The sequence below is a fragment of the Falco cherrug genome, chromosome 9 (assembly GCF_023634085.1).
Source record: "Falco cherrug isolate bFalChe1 chromosome 9, bFalChe1.pri, whole genome shotgun sequence".
NCBI lineage: Eukaryota > Metazoa > Chordata > Aves > Falconiformes > Falconidae > Falco > Falco cherrug.
Window position 1 is genome coordinate 10475486 of NC_073705.1, and position 14838 is coordinate 10490323.

Consider the following 14838-nt stretch of genomic DNA (forward strand, 5'->3'; position numbering starts at 1 on the left):
TCTGGGCTGGCATCACTGGGGACCCTCCCCTGCGGCTCCAAGGACTGCGGGCAGCTCAGCAGCGTGGCAGGACCAGCCTCGCCGTGTCTGTGCAGCATGTCCACATCCCTCTGCTCACTTGGCTCTCATGAGGTCCTGGTCCTTCAGTGCAGAGCCCTGGAGGTAGATCACTCGCTGCGACCACAGAGGGATCTGCAGAACCCTCCGCACCTGGATATCCATCTCTGTTGGGCAAAGTATCACCACGTAGTAATCCTGGAAAAGAGAGGCTCGCATGGGTCGGCAGGCTGGTGGTCCTGCACACGCCTGCCGCAGTGAGCCGAACCACAGGGGTGCGCTGCCTAGGCAAACAGCTCCTCTGGGGCTTCTGATTTTTGCTGGTGGTGTGTGAGACCCCTGCCCGCGCTCCAGGGTCCTGCAAGGGTCTTGGGAAACACATCAGCATCTTCTTCACGCCATTCTGCATAACAAAGCCAATGCAGGCACATCTGACTACAGAACTAGGGAAGATCTGCACACCCACAGCAAAGCAGAACCTCTTGCAATTACTGCAATGAGCAGGATTTTAAAGCTTGAACGTATGGAGTCAAGGCTGGGCGATGGCAACGAAGCATATGTGAGCGTTGGAATGAAATGCAGATCTGAAACACGTCTGTGCTGCTCTCATCCTGGGGAGCAGCAAAGGCACTTGCAAGTCATTTGCAAGAATATCAGTTATTATGTAGGGATACTCCAGTAAGAGCTGGGTATTCCCACCGAGGTTTAGCAACCACATGTTCTGTATCTGTCTGAGATTCCTCATTCAGCAAAGACATCATTACAATTAGAAAAGTCCCTCTGGTCCTTTTCCATGTGCTTTACACAGTGCTGTAACAGGCCTGGCCAGAAAATGGGATGGATCAGAGAGAGCCCCGCTACTGAGATGGTAAAGTGAGGTGGCCCTAGGGTACCACTTGCTACCTCTCCTTGGCCAGTGCAGCACGTGATTCCTGGTGCTGGGCTGGATGGTTTTTACCTTATTCTTTGCCACATCCACTGCAGCAGGACACTCACCACCAGCAGCCACTCAGCCATACCCAGCAAGGCTGTGAGCCCAGCAAGGGCAAGCGTTGATCGAGCACAGGGTGGCAACATGCCTGGTCCTCACCTGCAAGCGCGGGTGGGCGTAAAATTCGTTGAGGAAGTCCATGAGGAGATCAATCTTGAGGGAGCTGACGCAAAGGACAACGTGTTTCTCTGTCTGGGCACGGTGACGGCTGTAATTGCCTCCCGACTTCTGCCGCTCCATCCACAGGTAGACAAGCTCCTCAAACTGCAAACGAAGGCAGAGAGCTGATGTCCCCATCGGCAGGGCTGCCCCCGTGCAGGTTCTGCATCCCTCTCCATCCTCTGCTGCGCAGGTCTAACCTGGAGCGGCAGCACCACCAGGGCAACGCAAATCATGATCACAACGAGGAGCTGGGAAGGCCAGATCTTTGGTGTCACATCTCCATAGCCCACGGTGGAAAAGGTGACGATGCAGAAATAGAAGGACTTGAAGAGGGAGAGTTTCTCACCTGCTCTTTCTAAATGCTGGATGCCGCAGGTCCTGAAGGGAGAAAACACACATTACAGTGAGCGCTTCCCTGCTGCGGAGACAGGCAGTGCCCGTAGCACCTGCTTGAAGTCAGTGGGGAACCCTAGAAGGTGACTTACACCCATGTCCATGGAGGAAATTTGTCTGTAACATGCTATCAGCATCAGCAACGGATTTAAGTCACTGACAGAAATGATTCAGCTAACGGCAATTACAGATTGTTATTTGTAATTTGTAATTTGATGTGGCTGCTCACCAAAGCAACATGGGCAAGCCCAGGTCCCAGGTGATGGGTCACAGGTAAGATTATGCCATGGACAGCATGTTGAACATCACCCAGAGGCTGCCCTTGCATTGCAAAAAACCAAAATGTGGAAACAAGCAGCTGCCCCAGTAAGGCTCTGAGGGGATTCCAGCACATGGGAAGGGCGCTCAGTCCCCAGGGGGATGTGCTCCAGCAGGCAGGAGGCAGGTCCCATCACCTGCTTGTGACCCTGTGCTGCTGCCCTTGCAAAGCCGTGTCGCAGAGCCACCTTGCTCCCCGTGGATAGGCAGGTGACAGAACTCCACAACCTGCAGTTTCAAAGTCATCCTGCTCAGCACAAGTGTAACCTAAGCCATCCCAGACCCGAACTGCAGCCCTGCCACATTCACATCCACGGCCCCAGCAGGCAGGAGGTGCCTTGGGCAGGGAGCACTGACGAGCTCCAGAATGGCATTAGTCATTCACACCAGAGGATCATCTTTATTGCCAAGATTCATGAATGTAAAAACCTTCATTTCCTGCCCATTCAGCAACTTCATGGTGTTATACGCTTCAAGTCCAGACCAAGGGAGCCAGAGGAAGATTGAAGAAGCCTAATTCAAAGCCAAGTACCCAGTGATGAGAATGGGCTCCTCTATAAAGAGATGCCCTTGGTGGTGGTGATGCACAGGGTAAAGGGCCCAGTTCATTAGCAGGAGCTCCAGCAGCCTATTACCCAAATGAGCTCAGCAGCCACGCCAACTTGGTGGGGAGGAAGAGCGTGGTCAGAGCCAGCGAGTGCAATGGGTCCTGGTGAATGGACCATCACACCCCTCCGAGTCCACGTCCCTGAGTGCGATGGGTCCTGGTGAATGGGCCATCACACCCCTCCAAGCCCATGTCCCTGCCCTTGACCCTGCAGCACTCACAGCCCTGCTCTGAGACTGGTGTGTCCACACCACCCACCTCCCTCCGACAACGCCCTCAGCCTCACACACGCCTGTTAAAAAGTTTCTGTTAAAACCATATAATTAGGGAGGATAATTAGTTTCTAAAATAGGAATTGATCTTCCCAGTGTTCAGCGCACTGGGGAATGAAGCAAGACAGGGAGGAGCCTGGCGCCGGGGCTGCTGGTTCAGGGGGTCTTCCCGTAGCTCCAGCAGACGTAGCTGTGCCCAAGCCAAAGCCCACGGACAGGAGTGGAAACCCGGGGCACACTCCTCACCATGGCTCCCTGAGTTCCAAAGCTCAGCCTGAGGATCAGGGACTTGTCCCATTAGTGAAGGAGGGATGCCAGAGACTTGGGAATTCAATCCAATCAGCAGCCCTGAATAGTTACGCTTTCCTCAGTGTGTACAAACCTCTCAGGCTGAAAAATCAGGCTAGAAGACACTGCCTAAAAGCAGAACCTCCCCTGGCTTCCCCAATTGACACATTATGTCCTGGAAATGCCATCCCACCACAGCTGGGAAGGTCTCCCTTCATTGCCCTGCAAGAGCCCAGCTCCGCCAGCCACCCCGGGAACATGCAAAGCTGGTTTCCCTGGCTGAGGAAGGTGGTTTAGCAAAATGAAGAGCAACACTCACCCCGTGAAAACGAGACACAGGAGGGTGCAGATCAAAATGAGCACCTGGTTAAACATTGCAGACTGGGTCCTTTGTATGGCACGGTGCAGGTCATTCTGGGGAGAGAGGAGAGGGCTCTCACCAGCTCAGAGAGGCTGAGGATAAAATACTCCTCCAAACACCAGCTTCTGTCTTGCTGCCTCCAGCAATGCCCCCCAGATGAAGGTCAGGCCAGAATTCGGCCCTTGGAAAGGGATGTGCATTCTGTGAGCAGGTCTGGGCTCTGCTGCCGGTAGAGACAGCTCGAGTGGCCACGTGGGAACGGCTGGAACACCTCGTCCTGCTGTGATAGCATATCCTGCAGGCAGCCAGAGGCTGTCCCTGTTGGCACGCAGCCAACAGAGTCAATGTGGCTCAGACACCAAAGGGCTCCTGCTCCACAGCAGGTCACAGCCCAGCATCACCAGCTGGCAAAGCCTCACCACCCACCAACCCCAGCATGGACACACACACCAAGCACCAAAACCTGCCCAGAAGCTGGTGGCAGGTGAGGGATCCCCCGGCCACGCCGCCCTCAGCATCCCCAGGGTGAGGTGAAAGGGTTGGGATGTGTCCAGTCACTCACGATCATGTTCTCCAGGGCGTATTTGGCAAGCCAGCAGTTCAGAAACACAGGAATGAACAAATTCCGCAAAGGAGGCCAGAAGATCTGTGAAAGCAAGACTTACTCACAGAAAAACCCATGCTCTTTATCAAAAAAAGCCATAAACAGCCGATTTGAGCCCTGTCGGGAAGGACCAATCTCCAAACTAAGCACCGGCCTCTGCAGAGGCTGCCACCGAAAGCAGCAGCTGGAAATGGAGGATGGTTTTATGGGGTAATGCTCCAGAGAAAGTCGTTATGTTGAAAAATACCAAAGCAAAAATTCCCTGCCAGCTTTAAATACTACTTGGCCAGACATCCATTTTCTTTACTTCACCACCAAAACTACAGTCCTTATTAAACTTAAAGCCACTTTAAAATGTAACCGGGAAACACTCACTGTGATAATAAATGGCACCGTGTTGATCATCTCAAGGATAAATGAAATGCGAAAAATCTGTTCCCAGATGTTCCCCTGAGGAATTAAAAACAAATAATAATTAAATAAGCTTAAAAATCTGCCAAGGGACAATTAAAAAGCTCCCACTCTGCCACAGACCCTGCTAGATGGGGGAAATATGCCAGAGGAGCCAGAAAGATGCTCCGGTTTGCCTGTGGGAGAGAGATGCAGTGCTGGTGACAAGCACGCTGGAATCAGCAAAACCTTCCAGAATGTCCTTTCCACAGCCACGATGTCCCTCTGTCCGTCACTGCTGCTGCCCAAAGCTGGGGGGCAGCTACGCTTCAAGCAAGGATGGAGAATGAGAGGGACTGATACAGGTCACTGGCAACCAAACCAGGCGGGAGACACAGTCTCTTCTGCCAACTGTCCCAGGGACCCCAAGAAGATGCCATTTGTTAAGGTCACTTTTCTTGGCCATTCTAAAGGGCTTTGGTCCAAAGGAGTCAGCTTATGCTTCTCCCTGTCTGGCTTGGAGCAGTGCCTGCTCCCTCCAGAGGTACCAGACCTCAGCACAAGCAGGGGCCATGCTGCCCAGCTCAGCTCCAGCTCCTCAACCTTAGGAAACTCGCCGTGCATCAACCTGCCCCCCCATGAAAACAGTGAGCCTTTGCAAAACAGGTCTGAATGTAAAGGCAAGTGCAAAAAGCAGCGACGCCCCAGCTCTGCTCTGCGCAACGCTCTGCCCACAGCCTGAGCGGGAATGAGAAAGGAAAACAGCCACAGCCAGTTGAGACATCACCGAGACAAATGCCCTCTCGGGATGCTTCAGGCTCAAGACAGAGGAAAGAAGGAGAAATGAATTCATGCCAGGGGGCCAGAGCCAGCCAGCGCATCACTGTCCACCACCCGCCCCACGGCACTTACCTTGTAGCTGAGATAGATGAGCAGCATGGTCTCCAGAAAGCTGATTAAAGCTATGCTGACCTGCAGAGACAGACAGGCGAAGGCTGCTGAGGGCTCGTTCGATGCATCGTCGGTCGATCAGAGCTCTGCTGAGCCCTCCCTGCCCTGTGCAACGAGGAGCCCGTGGGTATCGCGGACGAGTGCCTGTTCCCTTGCTGTCCCTGCACCCGTTGGGTCAGACGTGCCAGCATCTGCAGCAACAGGCGTGCAGGCAGCCCCAGCGGGAGGCGGCGGGCGCTCAGCCCTCCTGCAAGCGATCCCCCGGATGGCTGCCTGGCCTGAAACCAGCCCGATACTGATCAAGCTGCATCCAGGCTGGGGAGAGCTGAGCCAGCCTCATGATTTTATCCCCCTACAGCTTTTCCTCCTCTATCAGTCCCCAGGATTTTCACCCAGGGCCAGGCTGTTGCTCCTGGAGAAGCCCCAGCTCATTTCTTGCTCATCCAAGAGAGCCCGTCGCCCCTCGCTGTTGGGGGCAGAGGATGCACAGAGACCCGCTGGTGGCAAAGATCAAACCCCAGCTCCTGCACAACCGTGCCCGAGGTCTAGGCACTCACCTGCACAGCCCACAGTGGCATTTTTCTATCCACCCAGAAGATGTGTGACCTGCAAAGAAAATTCAAACCGGATCTAACCTGTAGCCCAGCTATCAGTGCCTTTACCCCGCACCGACAGAAACCTGAGGCCATCAGTGATGCAGGATCCAGCTCAGGACTGGTGCTGGTGTTCCTTGCTGCACAGTTTGTTCAAGCAGCCTCTGCACCGGGCATAAGCCATTCCCAAGGGCGCAGCCATAGGCACATGTCAATTGATTTGATCCTGGGATGCAGCTCTGCATCCCTCAAGCAGCCCCCCGACCAAGAAATGGCCATGGGCAGCTGCCAGCACTAGCCACATCCATCACTGCATTCCCACATCCTGGCAGAGCCGGGATGGAGCAACTCTTGACTCACCAGTTGATATTTGTGGACTGGTTGAACGCTGTGTAATTCTGCTTTTCGCATTCCCAGCTGGGAAAAGAGAAAGACAAAGCAGGGGAAAGCGGTCAGCAAGGGGGAGGAAGGAAAAGGGGTGCTGGCATCGACCCCCCACGCTCATGGGGTGCCCCCACCACCATGTCCTGATGCTGGGGGAGGCCCTTGGACAACGCTCCCATGGATCCAAATGCACACTGGTCCCTACAGTCGCGGCTTCCCACAAGAACCATCTCACCCAGGCAGTTTTGAACATTTTATTACTGGAGAATGAGACCTGTCAGGTACTTCAGTCTGTAGGAGAATGCTACGAAATGCTGACAGGCGTGGGCACGGGGCTCCAACACAGGGCTGCAGCTGGGAACTACCAGGTGACAACCAGCAAAAGCTGCTGAGCTTTGGCTCCTGGGACAAGGCTGGCTGCCAGGCAGGAGCACCGGAGCCAAGCTCTGCCCCTGCCCTGCTGCCAGGGATGCGCTCCCGCTGGCCAGCCTTTATTGTGCCGCACACCCTCAGGAAATTGGACTTCCCTGAACCGCAGCTGTGCTAAGCATTTCAAGGATGTGCATCTGTCTCACACCTAATGCTCACGGTTTTTAAACCGCTTTTGGAGGATGCAGAAGCACTTGGTAGTCTGCAGCCTTTACAAAGAGGAAATCAAATGGCTAATTCTTCTAGCTTTTGAAAAAAGACACCAGGCTGTATGTGAACTAAACAAAACAAGGACATATTAAAAATAGGTTTATACTGAAACCCAGAGCAAAGCTGATGTATGTAATCATCTGTCACCTTGGGGATCTAAATGGCACAACATATTTCCTTCCCAAACACTTCAATGGGATTTAGCATAAGTGTCTTCAAGTGTTCAGAAAATACTTGCACGGCGATGCACTGAGGGCAGGAGCTCTTGCCTGTGTCTGAAGGCCACGTTGCACCCCTGACTGCTACAGCCAGACACCATTTGGAAATGAACACGATGCTGATGCAAAGATCTGCAGCATCCAACCCCCCTTGCTTTCTAACCTTGCTGAAATGGGAAGCTAGGTGCGGCTGGGGAAGGAGAGGAGTCTGATATAATAAAACTCAATGACATTGAATTTTTTCACCAGCTCTTCCCTGCGTGCCATGCAGGGCCAGCAGACACCCACACCCCCATCCATGAGATCTGAGCAGGGAGCAAAGCCCACCAGACCAGCAAGTTTTGCTAAACTACCAATTCAAACCACCGGAGCAAGAAAAACTATCCACCATCCTCACACCTGCCATGAGTGGCTGCAATCGCATCCGTGCTCACCACTGTGCAGGGTGGGCTGGGGACCCCGGCAGTATCCGCAGCACTCACCAGCCTATGCCCTCCTCCGGGTTGTCAAGCAGGACGCGGACGATGTACAGCAGGCATGTGAGCAGCTTCAGCGAGAAGTTGAAGAGCCGGATCCTCAGGCCTGTGGCAGAGGGGAGCACGGCGTGGGCCAGGCAGCATGCCCCGGGCACCCCATGAACACCGGGTACCCCATGAACACCGGGTACCCCATGCACACTGGGCACCCTGTGTGCCCCAGGCACCCCACACAACCGGCGCACCCCACGTGCACCAGGCACCCAATGCATCCTGTGCACCCCATGCGCCCTGGGCACCCCACACACCCTGCACACCCCATGCATCCTGCGCACCCAATGTGCACCAGGCACCCCATGCATACTGTGCACCCAACACATCCTGTGCACCCTGTGCACCCCACGCATCCTGTGAACCCCACATGTGCACCAGGCACCCCATGCATCCTGTGCACCCCACGCATCCTGCGCACCCCGTGAACCCCACGTGCACCAGGCACCCCACGCACCCTGGGCACCCCACGCACCCTGGGCACCCCGTGAACCCCACGCATCCTGCAAACCCCATGTGCACCAGGCACCCCACGCATCCTGCGCACCCCATGCACCCTGGGCACCCTACTCATCTTGCACACCCCATGCACCCTGGGCACCCTGCAGCACAGCCCCTTTGGTTTCCCACAAGCTTTGCACAGCTCCATGCACTGCAGGACCCCGCTGAGCCCCAGGGGAGCTGCAGGAGCCCCAGGGCAGCACATACTTTGCCCAGGGCTCTACACATCCTACCCAGCGTCAGATATATAGAAGGCTAATACAGAAATAAATAACGATGAGTCAGCTCCTTGCTGGCCCCAATAGACGTGAGAGACAAATGAGGAGCTGCTGGAGTGTATCCCCCTCATTAGCAGGCATCCATTAAAAAGCATCAGACAGGCAGGGCCAGGGCCCCATTCCACTCGCTGGGCTACAAACAGTTTGCAAGAGGAAGGCTGGCGAGCAAATCTCCTGCTTTATCTGCTCTCACCCCCCAGCCAGTTCATTGGGTTATTACTCAAATTACAAGTGAGAAATTCATCACATTTTCATTAAAAACTTCCCCGTGGGCACCCTGTTGTGCTGCGCTCCAGCTTTTAACAAGAAGACAGGATGCGGGGAGGAAAAGAAAATGTGAATTTATAAATTAACGAGCAGAGTCTCCCCAGACAGCTAATGACATCTCTGAGAAAGAAAATAAAAACACCATTAGTCAAGTGGAGGCTAATTTGGATGGCTGAAGGAGGAGCGGGTAACTCACAGCCTGCCTCGACTGTCACCACAGCCGCTGACCTCCTTGAGGGTGGGGGGCGCATCAGTGGCTCCGTGATGTGGAAGTTGCTCCCTGACTCCCCCAGGGCAGCTCCCAGTGCCCACCCTGCTCCTGGCCAACTCCTCTCCAGTGGTTCCCATGATGTAGCTGTCCCCAGCGAACAAAGATGGCAGGCAGCAGCATCCCCTCCTCCCCGTGCAACTGCATCCCCCCAAACCAAGTTGGCCAACACCCAACAAAAAGCCAACAGGCAGCAGCAGCCTGGGGCTGGGCAGCCAGCGCTGGGGACACACAAGGAACCAGCCACCAGCAGATGGCAATGGCTTCTCGTCCCAGGAGGACAGAGCACGGCTCTCCTAGCTTGGGCAGGGTTTGGTTGCTCCCAGCAGACGCTCTCTCCATGCATGGAGCACTCACTCGATCGCTGGTTTTTGATGAAGAAGAGTTTCAGCCGCTCCTTAAAAGTGTTTTCATTCACGTAGAACTCGACCTGCACCCTGTGGGGAAAGCACCCAGAGGAGCCCATCAGCAGGGTGGCAGGTCAGACCCAGAGCCCCATCCCAGGTGGGTAACCCCCAGAGCAGCCCACAGCAGAGCCTGGGCTCAGCCCTGGGCTCCCAGCTGCTCCCACAGCACCATTATCACTGGTACCACCAGCCACGAGCACCAAGACATAGTGCATCGACGGCTACCAAAGCAGCACATGTGACCCACGGGGCCAGGTCTGGTTTTGGTTGAGGGCTTTGCTTTCATTCACGTGCAACCAGCTGACATCAGACTCGCAAACTTCTCCTTTCCCATGTGCTTCACAACATTCAAAGCCTCTCACAAAAGCTGTGGCCTTGGGGCAGTCTCCCCCAGCAATGTATATCTGCTCCAACCCCCCGTGGCTGCAGCAGAGCAGGAGGTGGCAAGGGCAACGTCCCCAGTATGCCCACGCTGTGGCTCAGCCCGGGTAGGAGCAACATTCAGCACTGAAACTGTTAAAAAACAAATCTGATCTAAAAGGAGAAAAATTCCCTTTGTTGCTAAGATACCACATTTGGCCATTCCAGAAAAACCCAGGAGCTGTCAACCAACTCCAAATATCACTTGGCATTTGGAACCGCTGGTGACTTGTGGCAGAGGGACAAGGTGCCACGGCAGAGAGCCGTCCGCCAGGGCACTTTGCAGGAACCAGCAGGGAGGAGTCGCAGGTGAAACCAAAACCGGCCTGTCCACCGCTATGACCACCATGGGCACTTCTTCACCTTCACCTGCTCCAGTCTCCATCACTGGCCCCCACCCGCAGCCCTCCTGCTGGTCCCCACGTGCCGGGTGGATGCCCATGACCACGTGGATGGGGAAAGCCTCACCAAGGCTGGAGATTTCCCCCTGTGGATGCCAGCAGGGTCTGGGATCAAGCATACCCGGATTAAGGCTGCGCAGGCAAAACTGGCCCCAGCTCAGCTCATCTGCCTCCTGCCTCTCCTATTACTTTATAAATGCCCGCAGCACTTTGCAAACTCACTTATTCACACTAGGCAGCGTTATAAATTACACTCCTACCTGCTAAGTGCAGGCGAAAAGGGATTGTTTCCTGATGTCTCAGCTTTAGACTCCAAGCAAGACAAAGTCTGTTCATTACTGTTACAGCTGATAATGGAGTTAAGTGCAATGAATTAGTCGTTTCCTCTATTTCACTGTATTTGACAAGTCTCTTAAGTGCTACTGTTATTACTGGGTTTTTAACTGCTCGGAAGAGGTCATCAAGATGTCATTAATCAGGCATATTACCAAGCCAAGGCATAGACCAAGCTGAGCAAATTCACAGTGACAGTCATTAAACCTATCACCCCGTTTTATTTCGCCTGTGCAACCCTCATGCACACGTGGTGCCAGCTCCAGCCGAGCGTGCCACCTCGCACATGCCACCAAATCATGATTTATTGGAAAGCAGCTGCTACTCACTCTGACAACAGAGGGACAAGCCAATCTTTACTAAGCCTTAAAGCCGAGCTGTCTGGGCAGCAAATTGGGAAGGAGTTTCATGAGACCCTCATTGCTCATTGAGTCCCTTGTCCCAGTACCCACTGGTGCCCGCTGGCATTTCACGGTCAACCTGACTGCTCATGGGGAAACTGGTGTGCAAAAAGCACGGCACACCCTTAAGAACTCCTCAGGGCTTCTTGTGGACTCCCTTATCAGGTTGAAAAGTCAGCTTTTTTAATTTAAAAGTCTCTTATGTCCAAAAAGCAAATGCAGAGAGAGAGAAAAACATCACCTCAGGCACGAAAGCTGGGATAAAATTTTATACGGGCTATCAAACTTTGCCTGTTTCTGCCATAACCTGGTAGCTGCTCTCTGGCTTAACCTCCCTCAGTGTGAGGTGGTGGGAACCCACCGGCAGCTGCCCGGTCTGGCAGCTGGCAGGGACTGGTGACAGACTGGAGGTGGCTGATCCGCTCATGAGCCTGTAGCCTGTCCTCCAGCACCTCCCTAATGCTGCCGGAGCAGCACAGCCTGGACCAGGCGCAGCCCAGGGGGTGGGTGAGATGCACCCGTCCGAGCCTCTGCAGAGCCGAGGGGCTCCACGCTGCAGGGTCACCTCATCCCCATCAATGGTGCTGGAAAGGAAAGAAATCAGGAGCCTTAACTGGGAAGCAAATGCTGAGCTCCTGCTGCCCACCTGTGGGCATGTCCCCTGCAGACCCCATGCCCTGCCCAGGCCCCTTGGCAGGGTGTCATGCACCGAGCAGCTCTGTAACAGAGGTGACAATAACTGACAGCCTTGGAGGGGCAGTCACCAATCTAAGACATTTGGCATTTGTGCTGGTTATAACGGCAGGGGATGGATGCCCAGTACAGCTGGTAGCACCCAGCAAACCCGCTAGTAGCGATGCAAGCGTGTCGCTCCTCACCAGGACATGTCATAGCATCAAGTGAAGAAAACGCTAAAATGCACTCGTGGCAGCAGCTGTGGGGGTTCACCAAGAACCCACCTCATGCCAAACATCAGGACAGTGGGCAACCACAGGCCTTGCTGCAGGGACGGCAAGTGCTGGGGAACAAGGAGAATTTATGAGCTCTGGCTCAGCCAGCACGATGCCTTAGGAGCGAGCAGCCATAAATGCAGAGCTTTGCAAGCGCAGCTGTAACACGTGTTAAAATTAATCATTTCCAAAGCCAGACTTGGCAAATAATTCCTCTGTGTCAGGGCATAAATCAGCTGCCACAACTGCTCACGACACTGCGCGCACAAGCAAATTGCTCCTTCGCCTTATTAAAAATGCCTAGGAAATGCTAGGAACTGGCCTTCAGCTCCATCGCGAGCGCGCAGCACCCCATTTATCAGGGTCCCTAAGGATTAAGTGCACTGAAGTAAGAGAGACTTCAGGGAGCGCAATTCTTCTCCCAGACATTCGCCTCTGTATCAAAGAAACAAACAGCAACATAAATCTCTGTCACCAGACAGATGGTTCGCTGATCTATAGCATTGCAGCCCACCTCGACACGATGAATATAAACGCGGATGGATAAAAGAACTGAACGATTAGAAAAGATCTAACTTTTAATGACAAAGTAGCCCATGTATTCATCCGTCACACTGGCCACAGGGAGAAGAAATGCTTGGAAAAGCAGATCTCCCGGGGGAAGCGGGGTGTTTATCACTGCAAAGAGACAAAGGAATAAAAGAATGTGGAAAAAACACGTTCCTGTGCAGACAGCCTGCCCTCGCTGCTGAGGGCTGAGCGCCAGGAGCTGTACGAGGCTCCACAGTCACAGCCCCCCCCCCCGCCCCACGATGCCCTGCTGAGCCCCAGCACCCCCCATGGAGTCACTGTTCCACGGGACTTCTGTCTACAGGAGGGGAGAGGGCAGAGCAAGGGCTGGGCATGACGGGGACCAGGGTCCCACAGCCCACTCCAGCACTGGCACCCGCTCTGCAGGCATGGGATGAAGGCAACACCCTGGCACCGACCCACAGCTGATGGCTTTTACCAGGCAGCAGCAACCACCCAAAAGTACCCAAGCTCCTACTCCGCTTCCACCTGAGGGAAGGAGATTATACCATCTCAAACGTACCCTTTAATTTCATTGTCAAGAAGTTACCTTCAAATAAAAATCAAGCTAAACTCTGACTGCATTACCACCCCAAAACACACACCCCAATGGGCTCTGCCTCCACAGCAGCTCAGCCAAGATGGTCCATTCAGACTGCCCCCTCCCCACTGCCGTGGCCGAGCATCCCTTCCACTGGGCCAAGCATCCCTCCTGCTGACTGAGCACCCCTCCCACTGTCCAAGCATCCCTCCCACTGGGCCGAGCATCCTTCCCACTGGGCCGAGCATCCCTCCCACTGGGCCGAGCATCCCTCCCACCAGCTGGGTGTCATAGTGCCAGCCCAGCCCGGGCAGCATCCAGGGGTGCAGGCAGCAGCACGTTCTGCAGGAAGGGAGCAGGCAGCAGCTACTCCCCCCCACCTCACCCCAGCTGAACCTCCCCAGGCCGTGCAGATAATCATCGCAGTACAAGGTTAGTTACAAGCCCTCTGCTTGGAAGTGTAATTACTGCTATTATGCACTTCATAATGCCTGAGCAATTTCATTTTCTTCGCTCGGTATTTATTGTACTTTATTAATCTAAGATTAGAGGCAATTTGTTGTAAGATGACGAGCTCCCAAAAAAGACACCAATAGTTTGTTTGAAACAGTGCAGGATGCAAGACCAGGATGAGCACAGCCTGGCTTGCCAGCATTAAAATAGACACTGAGGAGCACAGACAGCCCTGGCTCCACAGTTGTACCTGCCCTGGAGAGCTAGGGACAAACACGGTCCCCTTAAAGACAAGTAAACCACAAAACCCAGCAAACCCACATGCAGCCCTACAGCAGGGCTCACCGCACGGGCAGCGCAGGCAGGGATGGGGGCATGGAGACATACCCCCAAGCTCTGCGTCCCAGGGAGACTTACATGGGCAGTCGGGCGCAGGCAGCTCTCCTCCCGTCCCCATGGCATGTGACAGCTGCTGGGCATGGCCTGAAAACTGAGATGGCTCCAAAATCCACCGGCTGGCCAAGAGAGCTGCCACCCCCCACACCGGGATGCTGCCCAAAGCTGCGCTGCTGCTTTCCAAAGAAGGTCTTAGGCACCCAAGGCACTTCTGCTCTGTTTCGTAATAGAGACTTCTTGCCATGAGAAGTGTATCTTCAAATAAATATGGCTCTTGAAAGACAGGAAAAAAACTCAGCATCTCTCTACAGCTCCAGTCCTTCCTCTCACACTCTGGCTGGGTGGGAAATGCTGCTCTTGTCCCAGGAAATTTCTCAAGAAACTTCCCCCATCGTATAGCAGGATGCAAGCAAAACTCTTCAGAGATTTTGGGGGAGAAAAAAATAAACCAAAAAAAATACCTCAACAACAAAACCCGAGAAATCTCTGCAATCTGGTGGCCACTAACACCCACCTCTGCCAAGGCAGTGGCAGTCTCAAGTGAGAATGCGTTTCATCCCCCTGCTCCGGCTCAGCCCAGAGGACAGCTCTGCATCCTCCATGGAAAACCACACAGGTCAAACCATAAGAAACGTGGCTGCGGCCAAGTCTGGTATTTAAGAGACATGCTGATGGCCCAGGTGGGCTCACCGGGGACAGGCTGTGGGTACCAGATGCAGCCCTGGGCAGAGGAAAGTGAGGAGCAGCACTGGAAGCACAGGTCAGCAGCATTTCCTCTCTCAGCATCCTGCAGCACAAGGAGCAGCAGGATTTTGCCTATTGAGCAAAAGGCGGGGGTGGCTCAAGGCACCACACCACCACCATGCTGTGGCTGAGCAGCCGGTACCAGCAGAGCCC

At 54.2% G+C, this 14838-nt stretch overlaps 1 protein-coding gene across 8 annotated transcripts in view; it reads right to left on the reverse strand.

Moving 5' to 3' along the window:
• The window catches only part of KCNT1 (potassium sodium-activated channel subfamily T member 1), a 90624-nt gene that overhangs the window by 18124 nt on the left and 57662 nt on the right, over positions 1-14838 (reverse strand). For all 8 annotated transcript variants that reach the window (XR_008733821.1, XM_055720198.1, XM_055720197.1 and 5 more), the window contains exons 3-13: positions 9427-9506; positions 7711-7810; positions 6348-6404; positions 5952-6000; positions 5356-5415; positions 4429-4503; positions 4012-4095; positions 3408-3502; positions 1408-1588; positions 1148-1312; positions 119-255 (exon numbers count right to left, since the gene is read on the reverse strand). Coding sequence is in view for 7 of the 8 variants with exons in the window: in XM_055720198.1 (XP_055576173.1) it covers positions 119-255; positions 1148-1312; positions 1408-1588; positions 3408-3502; positions 4012-4095; positions 4429-4503; positions 5356-5415; positions 5952-6000; positions 6348-6404; positions 7711-7810; positions 9427-9506 (1083 nt within the window). In the remaining variant the exon portion in view is untranslated. The remainder of the gene's footprint in view (positions 1-118; positions 256-1147; positions 1313-1407; positions 1589-3407; positions 3503-4011; positions 4096-4428; positions 4504-5355; positions 5416-5951; positions 6001-6347; positions 6405-7710; positions 7811-9426; positions 9507-14838) is intronic.